This window comes from Mustela lutreola, chromosome 12 (assembly GCF_030435805.1).
Source record: "Mustela lutreola isolate mMusLut2 chromosome 12, mMusLut2.pri, whole genome shotgun sequence".
NCBI lineage: Eukaryota > Metazoa > Chordata > Mammalia > Carnivora > Mustelidae > Mustela > Mustela lutreola.
In genome coordinates this window covers 70,610,499-70,633,940 of record NC_081301.1, presented here as the reverse complement: position 1 = coordinate 70,633,940, position 23,442 = coordinate 70,610,499, and the positions used below count along the sequence as shown (strand labels likewise).

Below are 23,442 nucleotides of genomic sequence, written 5' to 3'. Positions count from 1 at the left end.
ATTGACTCAAAATGGCAAAATACAATTTTAGCTTAAATTTTTTTGGAGGTTTAACGTCTTTTTCTTGGCTGGATATATATGACTTACTTTAATTAATTTGTTAAGTTTGCATAAATGTGTATGTAAAGTTAATCAAAGTCCATTATATTGTTTTTTTATTTACGTGAGAATGAAAGGGAGACATTGATACTGATAAAAAAGGTATGTCATTGATAAGGTTGTTCAGGAGAATAATTACATCCTGAAACTCTGAAACAAATTCTTCCTACATGAGGACTGTTGAAGTTGGAATTAGAAAGACTAAGGTCTAGACGTGTTTTTATTTCTGCTCCTGTCATTATGAATGCTATTCATGTCTATATTTCAGCTTTCTCTTTTGTAAATACATGTTTATAAATATCTCATGTATGACTCATAAAAGATAAGAGATTTCTAGTAAAATAATGAAATGCAAGAAAAATATACTTTTGTGTCTGACTTTTATATTCTCAGAAAACTGGATAGAAATAAAGATGAAGTGATTTTATGAAATCTTTATTTTCTCATGGTAATGAAATCACTTTCTACAAGTCAAGTTTTAAATAGTCTCATCTAGGGGCACCTGGGTGGCTTAGTGGGTTGGGCCGCTGCCTTCGGCTTGGGTCATGATCTCAGGGTCCTGGGATTGAGTCCCGCGTCCGGCTCTCTGCTCGGCGGGGAGCCTGCTTCCCCCTCTCTCTCTCTCTCTGCCTGCCTCTCTGCCTACTTGTGATCTCTCTCTGTCAAATAAATAAATAAAATTTAAAAAAAAATAGTCTCATCTGTACTAGAGTCTTATACATAAGATTGGTGAGGCCAATTTACTATTGTCAATCATTGGGGCATTTTAGTGCAAAATTTTGAGAATTATTGGCTTATGGAATTATTATTGCTTTAAAATTTTTAATAATTTTTAATATTATAAATATATCCTATAACAAATTTAATTTGATCCTAAAGAAGTATTTAATTCTTTTTTAAGCATATTTTTTTTACCTGAGTCATTTTATTTTATTTTTATTATTTTTTTGAAATTCAATTAACATATAGTGTATTATTAGTTTCAGAGGTAGAGTTCAGTGATTTATCAGTCTTATACCCAGTGCTTATTACATCATATGCCCTCCTTAATGTCCATCATTCAGTTACCCTGTCCCTCATCTCACTTCCTTCCCAGCAACCCTCAATTTGCTTCCTATAATGAAGCAAGTCTCTTGTGGTTTGTCTCCTCTCTGGTTTTGTCTCGTTTTATCTTTCCTTCCCTTCCCCTTTAAGGGATATTCTTTTTTTTTTTTTTTTTTTTTTTTTAAAGATTTTATTTATTTATTTGACAGAGAGAGATCACAAGTAGATGGAGAGAGAGGCAGGCAGAGAGAGAGAGAGGGAAGCAGGCTCCCTGCTGAACAGAGAGCCCGATATGGGACTCGATCCCAGGACCCTGAGATCGTGACCTGAGCCGAAGGCAGCGGCTTAACCCACTGAGCCACCCAGGCGCCCAGGGATATTCTTAATGTATCTTTAAATCTTCTCAAGTTCAAAGACTGTTTGTAGTCCCATTTTCAGTTGTTATTTGATTCTAAATGTCATTGCAGAATTTATTAATATTTTATGTCAGTTCTGGTAATTAACAGGGCAGAGAAAGCAGGGAAAATTAATACTTTAAATAGGTAAAGATATTAATATATAATATATATTTATAATACATATTTATTTACATTTATATATGTATATGGGCACATATGCATATATATGTATAATTCCTTCTGATAATAAACAATGCTATTTCTGTATCTCTTTCAGTTCAATTCTATTTATTTATGATTTTATCTATTAATTTAATTGATAAAGATGGAGACAGCAAGAGAGGGAACACAAGTAGGGGCAGTGGGAGAGGGAGAGAAGCAGGCTTTAGCCTAGCAGGAAACCCTATGTAGGGCTCCATCCCAGGACTCTGGGGATCATGACCTGAGCCAAACAAGATGCTTAAGGACTGAGCCACCCAGGTGCCCCCTTCCATTTAATTCTTAAGTATTTATTTTTAATCTTTCTTATATTCTAATAAATTTCACTTAAGTTGTATCTGTTTTTTTGAGTACCACTGTGGCTGTATTTCATAGTTTTCATTAGGTGGGCTTTTCATTATTGTTTTCTAAATTATCTGTGGCTCTATAGTTTTTCTCTTTTACTCAAGTACTATTAAAAGTGAAGTTTAAAATTTCCAAGTGAATAGATATTATTGGGGTATGGAGAATAATAGGAGTATTTCGCCTTTGTTGTTGATTTCTGCTTTGTTGCTAAGGTAATACTGGCTTTATTTTTATTTTTACTTTTATTTTATTTTATTTTTTTGTGGCTAAATCCCCGGTCAGGTGTTTTTAATGCTGTGGTGTTACATAGTCTCAGTTATTTAAAAAATTTTGCAAGGATTTTGCACATTATTTATTATTATGGCCATATAGGTCTAAATATATCTGTTTAATCAGGATAATTGGATAATTGTAGTGTTCAAATTCTTAGTACTATTTTGTTTTGTTTTTGTTCTATTTGAGCAATTAAATTCTGAGAGAAATATATTACATTTTCCTGCTATGTCTTTTCAGCTTTCTCATTTCTTCTTGTCTTTGTACCACTTTTTGCTTATTTAAGAACTTTAATTAATTGTTTCTAAAGTTTTACGTACTTCTATATAACTGTCATACTGGGTTGATAGTTTATCTGTATGTAGAATTCTAAGTTAAAAATCTTCTTTCAAACTTCACCAAAATAATTTTATTTTCTTCTGTCACTCCATATTGTAGATGAGGTTCCAGTACTGAACTGATATTTTCCATGGATAGGAAATTTTCTTTTTGTTTCAAAGTGTATAGGACTTTTTCTTCAACCTTGAAATTTATAAATTTCCTCAGCCCCAACACTCATTATGATTTCTGAAGAAGTTGTGCTTTGGAAAAGTATACATAGTACTTTATATAGGGGAAGTGGTGTGCTACTTCTTTGAAGCAGATGATTGGCCTAATTGTTTCCCCTTTAATTACTCTGCCATTACTTTGCATTGTTTTCTTAATTTCCTTTTCTTATAAGTCATGCTAATATATTAAAACACAGCTGATTTTTATATATTGATTTTGTGTCCTGCATATTTACTGACTTTATTTTACTGAATTCTAAGAGGTATTTGTTTTCATTTATGGCATCTTCAGGGTTTTCTACCTGTAATGGCATGTCCTCTGCAAACAGTTTTACCTTTACCTTTCCAATTTTACCTTTCCAATTCCAAATCCCTTTCCAATTTCCAATGTATTTCTAATTCTTTTATTTCTTTTTTTTTTTTTTTAAAGATTTATTTATTTATTTGACAGAGAGATCACAAGTTAGGCAGAGAGGCAGGCAGAGAGAGAGGAGGAAGCAGGCTCCCTGCTGAGCAGAGAGCCCGATGTGGGACTTGATCCCAGGACTCTGAGATCATGACCTGAGCCGAAGGCAGCGGCTTAACCCACTGAGCCACCCAGGCGCCCCAAATTCTTTTATTTCTTATTTACCTAATTAATCTGACAAGGACTTCCAGTCCTATGTGTAATAAGCTTGTTACTGATCTGAGAGGAAAAGTATGAAGCTTTTGACTGTTGAATGTGATATTAACTGTGTGTTTGTCATATATGGTCTTTATTATGTTGAAGTATATATTCTCTATGTCCAGTTTGTTGGAAATTTTTTATATAAAAGGATGTTAAATTTTGTCAATTGTTTTTGCATCTGTTGAGATATGGTTTTTACCCTTCATTTTGTTAATATGATATATCACATTTTTTTGATTTGCATATGTTGAACTATCAATTCATCTAAGGAGTAAATCCCACTTTGATCATGGTGTATGGTCCTTTTGCTATTGAATCTGTTTGTTCCATATTTTGTTGAAGATAATTGTGTTTCTATTCATCAAGGATATTGGCCTTTAATTTTCTTTTCTTGTGATACCCTTGTCTTTGATACCAGGGTAACATTGGCCTTGAAAAATGAGATTGGGATTGTTGAGAAGGATTGACATTATTTTTCAAATGTTTGGTAGAATTCACTAGTGATGCTGTCTGGCCCTGGACTTTTCTGTGCTGGGGGGTGTGTTATTGATTCAGTCTCTTTACTACTGGTTTATTCAGATCTTCTTTCTTCATGATTCAGTCTTGTTGGGTTATATTTTTCTGGGACTGTATCCATTTCTTTTAGATTATCTAATTTCTTGGTATATAATTCCATAATTTCATATTGTATTTCTTATCACTTGTAATGTCTCCTCTTTCATTTCTAATTTTATTTGAATGTTTTCTCTTTTTTTTTTCCTATTCTAGTTAAACTTTTGCCAACTTTATCTATTCAAAGAACCAGCTCTTAATCTCAGTGATCTTTTCTAGTGTTTTTCTAGTCTCTATTTCTTTCATTTCCACTACAATATTTGTGATTGCCTTCTACGAACTTTGGGCTTAATTTGTTCTTTTTGTTTTTTTTCTTAAGATTTATTTATTTTAGAGAGAGAGAGCATGCATGAACAGGGGTGGGGATGGGCAGAGGGAGAATGAGAGTCAGTCCCAAGCAGACTCCACACTGAGTGTGGAGCCTGACTGGGGGGTTGATCTAACAACCCGGAGATCACAACCCGAGTCAAAACCAAGAGTTAGATGCTCCATTGACTGTACCACCCAGATGTTCCTTGTTCTTTTTATAGTTTCTTGAGGTATAAAGTTAGGCTGTTTATTTGTGATTTTTCTTTTTTCTTAATGTGAGTCTTTGTCACTAAAAATTTCTTTTTAGAACTCCTTTTGTTGCATCCTGTAAGTTTTGGTTTGTTGTGTTTCAATTTTTATTTGTCTCAAGATATTTTTTTGGCTTCCTTTTTGATTCCATCTCTGACACTTTTGGTTGTCAGGAGCATATTGTTTAATATCCACATATATACTTTTCCTCTTGTCATTGATTTCAAGTTTCACAACATTGTGGTCAGAAAATATGTTTGATATGATTTAGATCAAACATTTATTAAGACTTGTTTTCAAGAGGAGAAAGACAACTATCATATGATCTCCCTGATATGAGGATGTGGAGATACAACATGGGGGGTTAAGGGGGTAGGAGAAGAATAAATGAAACAAGATGGAATTGGGAGGAAGACAAACCATAAGTGACTCTTAATCTCACAAAACAAACTGAGGGTTGCTGGAAGGAGGGGAGTTGGGAGAAGGGGGGTGGGGTTATGGACATTGGGGAGGTTATGTGCTATGGTTAGTGCTGTGAAGTGTGTAAACCTGGTGATTCACATACCTGTACCTTGGGGGTTAAAAATATATGTTTATAAAAAATAAAAAATTAAAAAAAAAAAGACTTGTTTTGTGGCCTAACACATTACCTGTTCTAGAGAAAGTTCTATATGTACTTAAGAAGAATATGTATTCTTACTGCTATTAGGTGAAATTTTGTATATATGTCTCTTAGGTCCATCTGGTCTAACGTGTAGTTTAAGTCTGATATTTCTTTACTGATTTTCTATCTGCATGAGCTATCCGTTGTTGAAAGTAGGGTGTTGGAGGTCCTCCATTTTTATTATATTGCTGTCATTTTCTCTCTTCATATCTGTTAAGTTTTATAGTTAGATGTTCTGATGTTGAATATAATATTTACATTTGTTATATTCTGTTAATGAATTGATCCTTTTATTATGATCTGATGACCTTCTTTGTCTCGTGTTACAGTGTTTGGCTTAAAGTCTATTTCTAGGAAAATTTGCATTTTTGTTTTTTGGAGAAGTTTTCTTTACATAGGTATGGGATGGATTCCTCAGTTCTTTAAGTATGTCAGTTTTCATCTACTCTTACACAGTTCTGGTTATCTGGCAGCACCACTTCCAAGCATTTTACACTATTACGATTTATTTTTCTATTTGTTCTTTTGTTTCAGTTGGCATCAATAAATGTATTTGTTTAGTTAATCATTTGAACTGGAATTTCATAAAGCTTTTGATAGGATTATCAGTGACATCCTAAATTAATCCCTCAGAAGGAAATTCAAACAAATACTCTATTTTTATGTGATGAAATTCTTAAAAGATAAATTTGTATTCATCCAGTTAAAATTTTGTGCATTTTTAAAAGATAGCCTATGAAATAGCTAGAAAGGAAATAAATTCCTTTATATTTATTATGTTAATGCCAGAATCACAATGGAATCCTGAAAAATTAATGTTGGAACTCCTTGAAAAACAAATCCTTTTAATGAATCAAATGTTACAAATTAAGGATTGGTGGATTTGAGGTATGTGTATGTTATATGATACATCTTACATATATTTTGAAACTTTTCAAGTGTGAAGAAATCATCTAAAAATGCATGCAATAGATGTTTCTTGCCAGGAATAAATTCCAAAAAGACACAAAGTATGTATTTCAAATATTAAATCTTGGAATGAATCTTTGGATTTAGGCCTTTAGGATTGGAATTCAGTCTTTAAGAAAATCAAAGTAAATTAATTTTAAAATATTGCTCTCTCATATGATAAAGCTTTAAAGAATCTATGAAAATTCATAATCAGTATTAATGCATAGGAGAATTTTTTTAGTATTCATATTATCAGTTTCAGTGGTGATTGAACAAAAATATGTTTCTAGCATCTTATTTACTATATACTATTTAGTTTCTGATGTATACCAAGAGTATTATCTTGCAAATGATGCTCCTGTGAAAATCCTCATGCATATATCTTGCAACTTTTGCCATTATAGCTATAAGATAAATTCTTGGTACTGGAATCACAAGTCTGTGGTACTAAAATTATGGGCATATTACATCTGACAGATACAAATTGCCTTTCAAGAGCTTATGTCAATTTGTATCCTCACCAATAGTGTAAAATTATGTCTGTTTCCCACCTTTTCATTTATCCTAGGCATTAAAAAATATAAATTATGTCAGAGATGTAGAAAAAGTATACCTTGCTTTGATTTCTATTGCTTTATTTTGAGTGAGGTCAAATATCTTTTCAGAATCTTAAAAGACTTTTAATAGCTTTTTAAAACATCAAGTTCTAGTTTTAATCTTTTCTTAATAGTCCTTAATCATATGTTCTACATACTGATCTTTTGTCCATTATATATTCTGTCAATATTTCTTTCCTACTTTTTTCAGGGTCAGCTTTTGATTTATTTATTATATTTTTTTAAAGTTTAGGTAGTTAAAAATATCTATATTTATAGGTTCTAGGTTTTATGCCTGCCTAGAAAAATCTTCTGTACCAAAGCTGTAAGTTCACCCATGATTCTTTGATAATGTGTATGACTTTATTTTACACCTTCACATCTCTGTATCAGCCTGAATTTATTTTGCTATAAGGAATGATCAGTTAAACTGGCATTATTTTTTCAACTGGTTAGCCAATTATTTTATTGTCATATATTGAGTAAGCCTTTTTTCCCACAATATTAGAAGGGTCACTTTTGATTAAAATGAAGCTCATTTATATATGTGTGGGTATATTTCTAGATATATTGTTCTGTCCTATTGATTTATTTGTTCATTTATCTTTCAGTGCTAAACAGTTTTAATTTTTTTGGATTTATAATATGTTTTAATATTTGGTAGGGTTAGTTTGTCTTCAAATTTCTCAATTTTCTCCTAAAAGGCTATTGATATTTTAGTTAATATTACATTGAATTTATTGACTTATGTAGGGAGAAGGAACATATTTACACTGTAAATACTGCATATCCAACAGTAGTTGTATCATTTGCTTAAATCTTATTTCTTGCCCTTCAGAATTTCTGGCTTTCTTCATGTGACCTAGTTTCTTATTCATTAAGTTTAACTAGGTATTCTTTCTTTTTGGTTGCTATTACAAATGGAGCTTTTAAAATTTTATGTTCTAACTGGTTATGTTTTTATATATATTAAAACTACATGCTTTTTTAGGCTTTTTATGAAGTATTAGTGACATATTAGTTTCAGATGTGTAACATAATGATTTGATATCTGTATACATTGCAAAATGGTCACTACATTAAATAAATCTAGTTAACATCTATCACCATACCTAGTTAGAAAAAAAATTTTTTTCTTGTAATGAGGACTCTTAAGATCTACTATGTTAGCAACTTTAAAATATGCAATACAGTATTAACTGTAGTCACCATGGTGTACATTACATCTTAATGAGTTATTTATTTTATAACTAGATGCATGTTACATACCATACTAATGCCCTAGCAACCATCAATTTGTTCTCTGTAGTGATGAGCTTATTTTTTTGGTTTATTTTATTTAGTAGATTCCAAATATAAGTGAAATCAAATATTTCTCTTTCTTGGTATGACTTGTTTCACTTAGCATGATGCCTCAAGGTCCATCCATGTTATCACAAATGGCAGGATTTCATTCTTTTTTATGGCTGAATAGTATTCCATGTGTGTGTTTGTGTGATATATGTAGAGATATATATCTACATATATCAAATCTTCTTTATCACCCATTACTGGACACTTAAGTTGTTCCCATATCTTGGTTATTGTAAATAATGCTGCAGTGAATATGGGGGTACATAAATCTTTTCAAATTAGTGTTTTTGTTTCCTTTAGATAAATACCCTGAAGTGGAAATCCTGGATCATATGGCAGTTCTATTTTTTTTTTAATTTAATTTAATTTTTTCTTCACTGTTCCAAGATTCATTGTTTATGTACCACACCCAGTGCTCCATGTAATACATGCCCTCCTTAATACCCGCCACCAGGCTCACCCAACCCCCTCCAAAACCCTGTTTGTTTCTCAGAATCCACAGTCTCTCATGGTTCGTTTCCCCCTCTGATTTCCCCCAGTAATTGTTTGTTTTTCATAGTGGCTGCACTAATTTAAATTCCTATCAATAGTGCATAAGGGTTTTCTTTTCTTAAGATTGTTGGCTAGCACTTGTTATTTCTTGCCGTTTTGAAAATAGGCAGTCTAACAGATGTGAGGTGATATCTCATTATGGTTTTGATTAGCATTTCCCTGATGATCAGTGGTATTTTTCATGTGCCTGTTGGCTATCTCCTTTTCTTCTTTAGAAAAACGTCTATCCAGATTCTGTATCCATTTTAAAATTTGGATTTTTTTTTTTGGCTATTGAATTGTATATGTTTGTTAATATTTTGGATATTAAACACTTATCAGAAACTTTTTAGTTTGTTGCAGTCCCGCCTGTATGGTAAATGATATCATCAACAAAATGAAAAGAAACCAACTAAATAGGTGAAAATATTTGCAAATCATACATCTGATAATGCGTTAATATCCAAAAATAAATAAGTTTTTGTTTTTATTGCCTTTGCTCTTGGAGTTACATTTAAAAAACCATCACCAAGACCATAGTCAAGGAGCTTACTTGTATTCTTGTATACTTCTTACTTGTATACAGGAGCCTATATATTCTTCTAGGAGCTTTATGGTTTCAGGTCTTACATTCAGGTCTTTAATCCATTTCGAGTTTTGTGTGTTGTATAAAATAGTAGTTTCATTCTTTTGCTGTGGTTGTAAAGTTTCCCCAACACCATTCATTGACATGACTATCCTTTCTTATTGGATATTTTTGCCTCCTGTATCATAAATAAATTGGCCATGTAAGTATGGATTACTCATATTTTGTTCAAGTGATCTATGTGTCTCCTGTTTTGCAGTAGCATACTGTTTGATTACTATAGCTTTGTAAAACAGTTTCAAATCAGGGAGTATAATTCAGCTTTGTTGTTCTTTCTCAAGACTGCTTTGACTATTTTTGGTCTTTTATGGTTCTATCTATACAAATTTTAGGATTGTTATATTTCTATGAAAAATGTCATTGGAATTTTATAGGGATTGAACTGAATCTATAGATTGCTTCGGGTAGTAGGTACATATTAACAATATTTGTTCTTCCAAACCATAGAATGGAGTATTTTTCCATTTTTTGTGTCTTCTGTAGTTTCTTTTTTAAAAAGATTTATTTATTTAATACACTGAGCCTGGAGTCTGATGCTGGGCTCAGTCCCAGGACCCTGAGATCATGACCCAAGCCAAAATCAAGTTGGTCATTCCACTGACTGAGCTACCCAGGTGCCCCTTCTGTGGTTTAGCAGTGGCTTGTAGTTTTCAGTGTCCAGGTCTTTTACCTCCTTGGTTAATTTATCCCTAGGTATTTTACTCGTTTTGATGTAATTATAAGTGAGATTATTTTTTCGTTGCTGTTTCTGATAGTATGTTGTTAGTGTATAGAAAAGCAACAGATTTTTGTATATTAATTTTGTTTCTTGCAACTATGCTGAACTTGCTTATTCTAACAGGTTTATTTGTTTGTTTTTGTGGAGTCCTTAGTGTTCTCTATATGCAATATCATCTCCTAAGCAAACATTGACAATTTTCTTCTTATTTTGCACCTGGGATTTCCTTCCTTTCTTCCTTTCCCCCTTCTCCCCTCCTTCCTCCCTTCCTCCCTCCCTTCCTCCCTTCCTAATTGGTCTGCCTAGGACTTCCAAGATTATGTTGAATAAAAGTGGTGAGAGAGAGCATTCTTGTCTTGTTTTTGATCTTAGAGGAAAGTTTTTATCTTTCACCATTGAGTATAATATTAGTTGTGGCTTGTTATATGGCCTTTATTATGTTGAAAAACTTTCTCTCTATACTTACTTCGTTGAGAGTTTTTATCATAAATGGTTTTTGAATTTTGTCATCTATTAAGATGATCATGTGATCTTTATTCGTCATTTTGTTAATGTGGTGTATCATGTGATTGATTTGCAGATGTTGAACAATATTAACATTCCATCCTTGAATGCCTGGAACAAAAACCACTTGATCATGGTGTATGATCCTTTCGATTATTTCTGAATTGACTTTGTTGATATTTTGTTGAGGATTTTTACACCTATGTTCATCAAGGATTTTTCCTTTGTTGTGGTGTCCTCATCTGGTTTTGGTATTAGGGTAACATTGGACTTGTAAAATGAATTTTCTCCTATTTTTTAGAAAAGTTTGAGGAGAAAAAAAAAAGAGAGAAAAGGTTGAGGAGGATTTGTATTGACTCTTCTTTGAATATTTGGTAGAATTTTCTATTGAACCACCTGGTACTGGATTTTGTTTGTGTTTTGTTTTGATTACTAATCAAAAACAAAACACTAACAAAAAAATCAGTAGTAATTCATCTTACTACTAATTGGTATATTCAGATTCTCTCTTTTTTTAATGATTCACTCAGGGAGGGTTGTGGTTTTTAGAAAAATAGCGATTTCTTTTAGGCTTTCCAATTTGTTAGCACATAATGGTTCATAGTACTCTCTTTTGAGTCTTTGTGTGTATGTAATATCAGTCAGTAAGATCTCCATTTCTGATTTTATTTGAGCCCTCCCTCCTTTTTCTTGGTGAGTCTAGCTAAAGTTTTATCGGTTTTATATTTTCAAAGAAGCAGCTCCTAGTTTTACTGATTTTTTAAATGTCTTTTTAGTTTCTATTTTGTTTATTTCCATTCTGATCTTTGTTATTTCTTTCTTCTACCAAATTTGGGTGTTATTCTTCTTTCTAGTTCTTTGAGATGTAAAGCCAGGATGTTTATTTGAGATTTTTCTTATTTTGGGGGTGGGGGTAGGCATAGATTGCTGTGAAATTCTCTCACAGAACTACTTTTCTACATCCTATATATTTGGTATGCTTTATTTCCATTTTCATTTGTCTCAAGATATTTTTTTTTATTTCTCTGTTGACCTTTTGTTTGTTCAATAGCATATTGTTTATTTTTTAAAATCTTTATTTAAATTCTTTTTAGTTAACATACAGTGTAATGCTGATTTCAGGTGTACAGTATAGTAATTCAACACTTCCATACAATACCCTGTGCTTGTTACAGCAAGTGCTCGCCTTCTCCATCACCTGTTTACTGTTCATTTTATTGTTTTACTTATATTTTCTACAAATTTGTTTACTTGTCATTTCCATTTTCATCCCTTATTTACTTTTCTTGTTTAATTGAAAGGTTTTATATTTATTGGTTTGCTGTCCATTAATTTAAGTGATATTGGCCTGTAATTTTCTATTTTTGAAGAATGTCTGGTTTTGGTATAATTTTTATGCTGCTTTTCTAAAAAATGATTTAGATAAATCCATGACTAGAATGGATTCTAAACTTAAATTCCCATATGTTAAATAGCCACAGCATTCCAAAAGGAAAAGTTACCAGTTATACATAATAGTGTTTAAATTAATTACTTTTGGCATTTTTAAATGAATTAACATTATAGACATAATTATGGGAATATTTTTTAGAACTTTGAGTTATATAGCAAAAATTTCAGTTTTATAGTCTGCCATTTCTCTCTATATAAAGATACATATTATTTTTCACTTTAATATCTTACTTCCTTTTGTGTGGAGGAATATGTCACTTTCACTTTCACTTTAATATCTCACTTCCTCCTGTGTGGACCTTTGCTTTCGTCCTGTTTGTCTGTTGTTATTCTCTGAATATACATTGCTGTTCCTAACCTGGTACTGACATGCATGGTTGCATTTATTATTTCATTTATCACTTGAACACCTTTCTTTTCTAAATGCGATACAAAGATCTGGAATTGCAGTGGTAAATGAGAGCTATATTTCTCACAGTCATGGACTTCCTGAGTTAATATAGTAACAATATGATATATAATGGTGGTTACAGGTTTTGGAATTAGACAGACATGGGTTTGAATACTTATTTTGCCACCTAATAGCAGTATGATCTTGGGTATGTTATTTAACATCTCTACATCTCAGTTTTTTCATCTCATCTCATCCTCTAGAAAGGAAATACTAAATATTTCTACTAGATGGCATTTCTTTGTAAAATCCTTGAATTAATATTTGTCAACTACTTTGTCCAGCCCTTGGCACACAGCAAGTACTCAATAATGGTATGATAACTTTTCTACCATAAAAATCATTGCACATGAAGACCATCTTTAGGTATTTTGTACAGTCCACATCACATCATCCTCCTAAGACTGTAGTGCATGAAGAATCAAACTTTAAAATCATGGTTTTCAGTAATTGAGATAGATTTGTTGAAAGAGATAAAAGTAATTCAGTATTCTCTAGTTGAACAATTAAATGTGGCCTCTGTTGATTTTACTAATATTTAAGTGAGAAATTTTTAATTATGTTTGTATTAAATTTTAGATCTAGTTTTATAAAATTGTTTCTTAGCTTCAGAATAACAAATACAGTTGCTTTGTGTGCAGTGATTTAGCAACTGGACACTGCTTTCCATTTTATTGTTTTGGCATCTTTTCCTTAAATAAGGCTTGTTAAATGAAATATTGTTCACAGCATGGTAGTGAATACTTTACATTCTTCTTCTTATACACTTTCTCTGGACTTTGTACATGACAAACTCAGTTCTCTGACTTTTTCAAGTATTAAAACAAGTTACCGAACCATTTTGTTTATGTTTTGCAATTTCAAAGACCAATAATAAGAAATGTCTTAATTTTAAAACTTTTTGAATCTTAGGGCTGATTCTAGGAGTCTTTAGATTCATTGCCAACTTTGATGAATGATACCTGAACTGGAAAACAGCTCAAAGTGAGCAATGGAGTTTGGACCCATCATTTTCATCTTGTAATATACAAAAATGAGGGGAGGGAATGAGACTATACTTGGATTAAGTACTTGGATCCCAAATTTTGTATTTTTGAAGGTAGGGGAATAATGGAATTCATAAGATAAACTCCAAGCCAATAGGCAGAAGTATTTGAGGTGAATCAAGTATGACAAGAAGTATTTGTGTGTGTTTGATGATGGGGTTGAAAAAGGAACTTTCACATCGAGTTTGTTAATCTTTTGTTCTTTTTTTATTCTTTCTCTTTCCAAAAGAGTCAGATTTGACTTCTTACAGCTGTCAAATGGCCTACCTGAAATATTTCACAGAAGCGAGAGCAGGATTTAGACTAGTATTGTGTTATTTAATTTTTTGCTAAACTGAAAATTTTTGGTATGTTTAATTAGTTCATCTTTATCAAGTATGACAAATATAAAGCTTTAGGGAAGAAACTTGTAACATTATTAAATATAATAGCTCAGAAGTAATGATAACAGTGAGAAATAAAAACATTACAAAATTAAAATGGGTAATGACCACAGGATTTGGAGTTAGTTTACAGGGAAGATCACTGGAACCCCAACATTCCTTTAAGACTAAGCAGATACATATTGTTAATCTTGATAAGGATTACTTTGATTGGAGGGGTTAGGACAGAAGTCATTTATATGAATTCAAAAGAGAACAGGAAGAAAGTAAATAAGAGCAATTAAGTATTGATAATTCCTGAGTATCATTGATAGAAAGGCAATAAAGTTAATGGGAAATAGCTAAAGAGACATATAAGGTTAACAAAGGGGATTTTGGTATTGTTTTGGGTTTTTTTTTTTTAACCCTGGAAATATTAGGACTTACTAGCTTGTGGATGGATATGGTTCATTAAAAGGGGAAAGTTAGATACATAAGGGAGATTCGGGCAATTTCTCCAGCATTAACTTTAGATTGACAAGAAGTGATGGCAGCCACTGTATAAGTTTAGGGTTTGTCTTTAGATAAGAACATGGTTAGTTGACCCATGGTAATGTGTAGGAGAGCAGAATGTTTGCAAATAAATATAGATAGATTACTGATCTAGTGAGAAAAGAGGTAGGGGATTTCTTCGAATTGTTTCAATTTTTTAATGAGTTTTTGAGGTCTTCAACTGACAGTATCTGAGAAAGGAGAGAGGACTTGTACTAAGGTTGTACAAAGGAAAGAGAGCTTCAGAAAACCATATATTTCAAGAAAAAAACCTGGCCTGCTTTACATATTTGTATGACCAACTTGGCTCTTGAAGTTATTATTTGGGTCCTGATTAAACTCTTTTTTCTGCTTTGGAGAATTGTTTCTCTCTAACCTGTCAGCTCCTTTTTCCGGGGGCATGAGGGAGGGGAATAAGAACAGTTTTTTCTTTGGACAAAGTTAGATACCTGTTTTCTTCTAATACAAAGATAAACAACAAAATATTTTTTGATGGCTTTTTTATATCCAGATATATCCAGTCACTAAGTTGTATTTATTTTTATTAATTGCAGTGTCAAAAATGAAAGCAAAGGACTATTGATATTCCAGATTTCACTTTTTTCCATTTTTTACAAAAATATATCATAATTTTGTTTTTCTTCTTCTTTTAGATGTTCTTAATAGTTGCTCCTCTTTCTGTCCTCTACAACTGGAGGGATGAATTGGACACCTGGGGATATTTCAGAGTCACTATTTTACATGGTAACAAAAAAGACAACGAACTGATTCGTGTAAAGCAGAGGAAATGTGAAATTGCTCTAACAACTTATGAAACACTACGTTTATGTCTGGAGGAACTTAACAGGTAATGGGAATAATGGAAATGAGTGCATTAATATTCTGTTTATACCCATTGTATTTATACCTTTATATAGTGATTTTTTAAAAAGTTCTAAATATTCCTTAGTATAATTTCATTTCATTTCAGAATTACTGAAATACTTTATAATAATTTATTCTCTAAAAGGGAAAAACCTGTGGGGTGCCTGGGTGGTTCAGTCAATTAAGCATCCCACTCTTGAATTTGGCTCAGGTCATGATCTCAGAATCGTGGGATTGAGACCCATATCATGCTCTATGTGGGTGTGGAGCCTGCTTAATATTCTTTCTCTCTCTCTCCAGCCATCTCCCACCCTGTCTGAAAACAAAACAAAACCTGCATCAGATTTTATACAGTCTGTTTTATTTCCTTTATTCTATCTCCAAACAATGCATGTTAAAGAGGGGTAATACTGTCCTAAATTTTATGCGTATGTTACCTCTAGACTAAGCAATTTTCATGAATGATTTTAATTATGGGAATCTGTTGCTAATGTTGAGTGGCAAAAAATACATATACATATTGAGAATCAGGGTTCCAGGACTTTAAGTACCCAAAAGAAATGAACTGGCTTATGCCTACCTGAGTCTTGAGATTTTTATGAGGCATCTAGAGCTGTAACTATAAAGCCATGTGAGTGTTATAATATGTAACAGAGGATGTTGTGGAAGCACATAAGGGACCTAACTCTGTTGGAGTGAGGAGAGTTGTCATGAAGCTTCCCAGAGAAGATGACCTATGAGCTGTGTAAGAATTGAATTATGGTAAGAGTTGAAGAGTAGAAGGGTAATGCAGGAAGAAGGAGCAAAGAGCATTTGCAGAGGCCTTCAGCCCACAAACATCACAGACCACTTTTGAATAAATGAAAGCAGTTCTGATGCTTTCTGTATCTCATGGCTGCAGCATATGTGTAAGAGGAAGTGGCTGGGAGACAACTGTGTGGTAAGCAAGAACAGATTATAAAAGATATTGAAAGCTGCCTAGAAATTAGAGGTCTTTATTCTTAGAGTAGTAAAATGTCCTAGAGATGTTTCCAATGAATTACTAATAAAAATGGTCAGATTTGCATTTTGTAAGTAACCTATCTGGTGTGGGTGCAAGACAGAGGAGAACCAAACTAAATGGAACAAGTTAACTTAGGAGGCTTATTATGAGCTAAATTGTGTCCCCTCCAAACGTGCATGTGCAAGTCCCAACCCCCAGGACATCAGAATGTAACTGTATTTGGAAATAATATTTTTAAAGAAGGTATTAGGTTAAAATGAGGCCATTAAGGTAGCCTAGTCCAATCCCTCTGGGGCCCTTAGAAGAGAAAGAGATACTAAGAATTTGAGTGCATAGAGGACAGGATACATGGGGACACAACAAGAAGGCAGCCATCCATAAGCCAAGGAGAAAGGCCTCAGAAGAAACCAAAGCTCCCAACACTTTTATCTTGGATTTCTAGTCTCTAGAATTGTTGTGTCTGGTACATCATAATTTTTTTGCTCATCATAGTATTTTTGAGATTCATCCATGATATTGGATGTATCTGTGATTGTTCTTTTTTAATGCTGAGGTGTATTGCATTTTATGAATATATCACATTTTGTTACCCATTAATTTGAGGATAGATATTTATATTTGGGTTTTCCAGTTTTTGGTTATCATAAGTAAAACTAAGGAGTATTATTGTAGAAGCCTTTTTTTAAGCATACATTTTCATTTATCTTGGGTAGACATATTTGCATTTTCTGGGAGTAGAATTGTTGGGTTACATAAGTGTAGGTTTAACTTAGAAGAAACTGCCAAACCACTTTCCCGAGTACCATTCTATTCCAACTAACAATCTATGGGACTTCAGTTGCTCATATATTCACCAACCTTTGGCATTATCAGTCTTTTTGTTTTTAGATATTTTAGTGTGTCTGTAATAATACTTTGTTCTATAATTTGCATTTTTCTGAATGATGTCTACATGAAAAAATATTTATTCTACAGTTATTCTATAATCATCAATAAAGTCAAGTTGGTTAGGAGTTGTTCTTAAGTGTTGTCTTTACTAATTTTCTGTGGTTTTATAATTTCTGAGAGAAAAATGTAATCTTCAATTATGCTTGTATATTTTTAAATTCTTTTGAGTTCTGTCAGCTTTTAGTTCATATATTTTGAAGCTCTTATTGGGTATACACACATTGAAGATGAATATTTTTTCTTATGATTAATCCTTTTATCTTAAGAAATGTTCTTTTTACATCTTGAAGTTTTATCTGATATCAGTGTAGACAATAATCTTCTTATACTTAATGAATGTTTATCATTTTCTGTCTTTCTATTTGAATATATTGATTCTTTATATTTAAAATGAGCCATTGTGGTTAATGATAGATCTTGCTTTTTTATCCATTCTGATAACCTGCCTTTTATTTGGAGTATTTAGTCCATTTACATTATATATAATTATTAGTAAGGGGGGCTTCCATTTTTGTCAGCTCTAGAATTTGATTTCACCTCACTTAGAAGCTAATAGCCTGCTCCTGTTTTATGGATGTGATCAGAAAAATAAGTGTAATCTGAGGTAGGGAGAAGTTAAGTAGCTCACCAAAGCCTACATGACATGAAATTTAAACGTTGACCAATTAACTCCAGAACTTATGCTCTTATTTAATATTTTATATGACCCCAAAAGATGGTCTGCACTTACATAAATATCAGTGAGATATTCATTCATCATAACATCAATCATATTTTAATTTTTAATTGTCTGCCCTTTTAGACTGTGAGGACTTTGGTGTAGGATAATTTCTGTATTTCAGTGCTTATTACACTTCCAACACATAATACTTGCTGAATAAATATTTGTTAAGCAGTTATTTTCTGTGATTGTTACAAATATTAAATAAGAATTCTGAAGTGGAGTTTTCTAGGTATGTGTCCCAGATTTCTGTGTAAAATTGAAAAGTTAAATGTTACAGTGTTTGTTATATATAGCATTCTGTTATTTGTTCAAATGGCTTCATTTTGACAAATGTTCAAAATAGTTTATATTTCATTTGAGTAAATATTAAGTAATCCTGTTTTAGAGTTGCTGCAGTCTGGTTTCTTTTTTTTTTTGAAGTATAGTTGGCATACATGTTATATTAGTTCCAGGTGTACAACATAGTGATTCAACAAGTTTGTATATTATGCTGTGATCAAATATTAAATAATTTTTGTGAGAATAGCACTTTGTGATAGAACAGGATTAAACACTGATCATAGATAATCCAGAGTAAACACACTATACGAGTGAGGTGTATCTCTTTTTATTATTATTATTATATTTTGCTTTACTTTTATTTTTATCAGTTATATATGTATATTATTTAAAGAACCAAATATGAAAAAACTGCAATTCACTCCTTTCTGCCACCTCTATAAACCCTTCTTCAGACACAACTACCTTCAATTCTTTTACTTATCTTCCTACTTTTACCTCCATATCTCTAAAGATCATTTTTATACTACAACTTTTAATTTTAATTTAATTTTAATTTTATTTTTAGTTTTCAGCACTGATTTCTTCTTAAGAAAATGAGGATTTTGCCCTCTTTTGCTTACTATTTTATGGAGTAGGGACTACTATCTAGGAGATCCAGTTGCTTCTTAGACTTGAACATTTACATAACTCCAATTTCCAGAGGCATCTGATACCACCAATTCCTAGCTTTTTAAGACCTCAATAATATGAATCAGATTACTTTTTGGCTCTCTCCACTACTGGCATAGCTACTGCTTTCTCTGCTTTTGTAAGTCATCTTGTCCATCTTCTTCCCAGGTGCTAAAATTTTGTGGTCGTTTTTTCCTTTTTCTTTGTTCTTTTGTTCTTTTTCAACTTTATATTAAGAAATTATCAAACCTATAGAAAAATTGAAGTAACAGTATATGAACATCTATATACTTACCACTAATTATATTTTTTCTTGTACCACGTTATCATTTCACACCTAAGAAGATTAACAGCTATTTAAATTTCCTTACTTATCTTCAAAATATTATTAAAATCCAGTATTTCCAGGTGCCTGGGTGGTTTAGTGGGTTAACGCCTCTGCGTTCAGCTCAGGTTGTGATCCCAGGATCCTGGGATGGAGCCCCACATTGGGCTCTCTGCTCCATGGGGAGCCTGCTTCCTCCTCTCTCTGCCTATGTGCGATCTCTGTCTGTCAGATAAATAAATAAACTCTTAAAGTAAAATAAAATCCAGTATTTCCAAAGCAGGGTTTAATAAATGTTCAAATGATGGATTTGTTGATTAAATCTATTTAGTCCCTTCTAATCTGGGACATTCCCCCAACTGCACTTTTTTTTTTTTTTTTTAAAGATTTTATCTATTCATTTGACAGAGAGAAAGAGATCACAAGCAGGCGGGGGGTGGGGGGAAGCAGGCTCCCCGCTGAGCAGAGAGCCCGACGCGGGGCTCTATCCCAGGACCCTGAGATCATGACCCGAGCCGAAGGCAGAGGCTTTAACCCACTGAGCCACCCAGGCGCCCCTGCACTTTTTTATTATACAATATTTTGAGGGGATTAGGCCAGTTGTCTTTTAGGGTATCTCAAATATTAGCTTCATCTATTTACTTTCTCAGGGAACAGTGTATTCCTTTAGCATCTATGTTTCTATAAGCCAGTTTTGGTCTAAAGTCTTAATTAGATTCAGGTCAAACATTTTTAAACAGATTTTTTTTTTAAGATTTATTTATTTATTTGACAGACAGAAATCACAAGGAGGCAGAGAGGCAGGCAGAGAGAGAGGAGGAAGCAGGCTCCCTGCTGAGCAGAGAGCCTGATATGGGGCTTGATCCAAGGACCCTGGGATCATGACCTGAGCCGAAGGCAGAGGCTTTAACCCACTGAGCCACCCAGCCGTCCCCAGGTTAAACATTTTTGATAAGAATACTTCATAAGTGAGGCTGTGGGCTTCATATTACATTACTTCAGGAGATATTGTCAGCTTGTTTCACTATTAATGGTGCCAAGTTTGTCCTACAGGCTAAAGAAATGGACATCAGACATTATAAAGTTGTGTTTTTCCTTTTACAATTAGTAGTAATTTGTATGGTGATACTTTGCCAGTATTTGAATATTCTGATCCTTCAGTTCTTTTATTTAGCGATATTAGCATACAAAAATTATTCTTGCCTCTATCTGTTATTTTATTGTTTTTTTTTCCTAAATTTATAATTTCTTCTACACTTATTAACTGGCAGTCTCCTTTAATAAGGAATTAACTATAATATCAACAAAAAAGCAAGGCAAATGCTTGATTCTTTGGCCAACTTTCAGACTAAGATGTTGCTATAATGGTCATCTATAATAATAGCAAAGTTTTCCTTCCATCTCCCCCTTTTTTGAGTGTCACTGTGGATTAATGGATTAACGAGGTAGATTTGACATACCATAGAATATACCCAGTATAAGTATAGAATAATTTTTAGTAAATGTATATGGTTGCGATTATCACCACTGTCCAGTTTTAGAACATTTCTATCACCTCAAAAAGTTTTTTGGTTCGAGTCAATCTATGGTCCCATTTCCAGTTTCAAGCAATGCAATCTGTTTTCTGTCTTTGTAATAGATTTGCCTTTTCTGGAAATCTGATGTAAATGGAATCACTCACTATGTAGTCTTCTGTGTTTGGTTTCCTTCACTTAACATCATAGGTCCATCATATTGTAGCATATTTCAATAGTTTGTTGCTTTTTATTGTTTAATAGTACTACTATATGTATATACCTCATTTTGTTTATCATTTCATCAGTGCATGGACATTTGGATTGTTTCCAATTTTTGGCTGTCATGAATAATGCTGCTGTGAACATTTATGTACAAGTCTTTGTATGGATGTAAATTTTCTGTCTTTTTGGGGTTTTTTTGACACATACTTAGGAATGGAATTGCTGGGTGTTAGGAGATATTTAATTTTTTAAGAAACTGACAAATTGTTTTAGAAAAGTAGCTGCACCAAAAAAAAAAAAAAAAGAATAGAAAAAAAAAAAGAAAAGTAACTATACTTTCCCAAAAACAGTGTATGAGGATTCATTTCTCCATATCCTTGTCAACACTTGATATTGTCAATCTTCTTACAGTTATAGCCATTCAAATGGGTAGCAGTATCTTATGATTTTAATTTGCATTTTTCTAATGACAAAAGAAGTTGAGAATCTTTTATGTACATATATGTCCTTTGTATATTTTCTTTGGTTAGCTGTCTATTAAAATATCTTACTCATTTTAAAAATTGGATTGTTTTAACTTGTGTTGAGTTGTAATAATTCTTTATATATTCTGAATATAAGCTCTTTACCAGATTATGATTTGCAAATATTTTCTCCCAGTCTGTAGCATGTCTTTCATTTTCCTATGGTTTCTTGAGAAGAACAGAGGTTTTTAACTTTAATAAAGTACAACTCATCAAAAATTTTTTATTGGTGTAATATCTAAGAAACTTATGCCTAACTCAGAATCCACAAGATTTTTTCCCTATGTTTTATAAGTTTTAAAGTTTTGACTTTTATATTTAGGACTATGTTCTGTTTTGAGTTTATTTTTGTTTATAGTGTGAGGTTAGGATCTAAATTAATTTTTTTCCCTAGAATTTTGGGGTTTATATTTATTCAGTGTTTTATATTGAGTTACAATCATTATTCTTAATGATGCTCAAATTTTCCAATTAGTTTGGCTTTTGTGTCCTTTGGACATTCCCTCATTTGTCTATGGCTACATCTGTGTTTTCTGGCTCTTCATTATTTCCTCTGCTGCATGTCTGAAATCAATCATTTCTCCATGGGGCTTTGTTTTGTTTTATTTTGTTTTAGTGGACTCACTACTATGGGAGCTCATTGCTACTGGGGTAAAAATTGATTCTAAACATTCATTTTAGTGATGTTTAGATGACTTTTTCATTCCACCATCATTAAACAGAATCTATGCCCTTTGTCTTCCTATACATTTTACTTTTATGGGTTGTCCAAACCCAGAACCATTGCCCTAATGGAGAATCCTATGGAATCATCACAGAGTGAATAGGGAAAACACTCTACAGCTTTGGTAGAGAAAGCTGCTCTCTAAACATGATACAGAGTAAAAAAGAGAAATTTTCTCAACATTTCCCCACTTTTTTCTCATCTTGCAGTTTGGAATGGTCGGCTGTCATTGTAGATGAAGCTCATAGAATCAAGAATCCAAAGGCTAGAATAACAGAAGTTATGAAAGCTTTGAAATGTAATGTCCGCATTGGCCTCACTGGAACCATTCTTCAGAACAACATGAAAGAACTGTGGTGTGTTATGGACTGGTGAGTGAAAAGTAATTTGTCCGTTTTGGAAAATTTTTCATATTTCTTTAACTTAATATTACCTTGTTTGCTAATTAATAGTTTCTAAAAAAAATTGTGTGTGTTTATGGATGTGTTTGTCCCAAACACAGTATATAGAAAGTCCCATGAATGCCTGTCTTTATATATTATTCTTGGCCCCTGAGGTAAATAACTGAACTTATTTAACCAATTCTGTCATCTTAGAGTTATTTTCTGAAATGTCATAAAGAAAAAACATTCTCTTTCCTTGCATTTTGTTATTGTTATCACTCATGAACAAGTGACTTAGTATATTTCTTAGAAGCAAAAAGAAGTCATTGTGTGTCTTTTTAGATAATTTAATAAAGCTGTCATATTTTTTTAATTGTCTTTATAAAGGGCTGTGCCAGGACTTTTAGGTAGTAGGATCCACTTCAAGAAGCAGTTTTCTGACCCAGTAGAACATGGTCAGAGACACACAGCAACAAAAAGAGAACTAGCCACTGGCCGAAAGGCCATGCAAAGGCTTGCGAAAAAGATGTCTGGGTGGTTTCTCAGGCGTACCAAGGCTCTAATCAAGGATCAATTGCCTAAGAAGGAAGACCGGGTGAGAATTGCATTTTTTTAAATTATTAACTTACCATCATTTAATTATTAATTTCTCATGTTTTATTTTTTTC

General features: G+C 32.6%; 1 protein-coding gene across 4 annotated transcripts in view; it reads left to right on the top strand.

Annotated features, from left to right (window-relative positions):
* The window catches only part of ERCC6L2 (ERCC excision repair 6 like 2), a 135,026-nt gene that overhangs the window by 31,220 nt on the left and 80,364 nt on the right, over positions 1 to 23,442 (top strand). For 3 of the 4 annotated variants that reach the window (XM_059143004.1, XM_059143006.1, XM_059143007.1), the window contains 3 exons: positions 15,243 to 15,436; positions 22,601 to 22,762; positions 23,162 to 23,369. In XM_059143004.1, the coding sequence (XP_058998987.1) occupies positions 15,243 to 15,436; positions 22,601 to 22,762; positions 23,162 to 23,369 (564 nt within the window). Of the gene's footprint in view, positions 1 to 13,541; positions 13,729 to 15,242; positions 15,437 to 22,600; positions 22,763 to 23,161; positions 23,370 to 23,442 lie in introns of all 4 variants that reach the window. The other variant, XM_059143005.1, reaches the window with a different exon arrangement.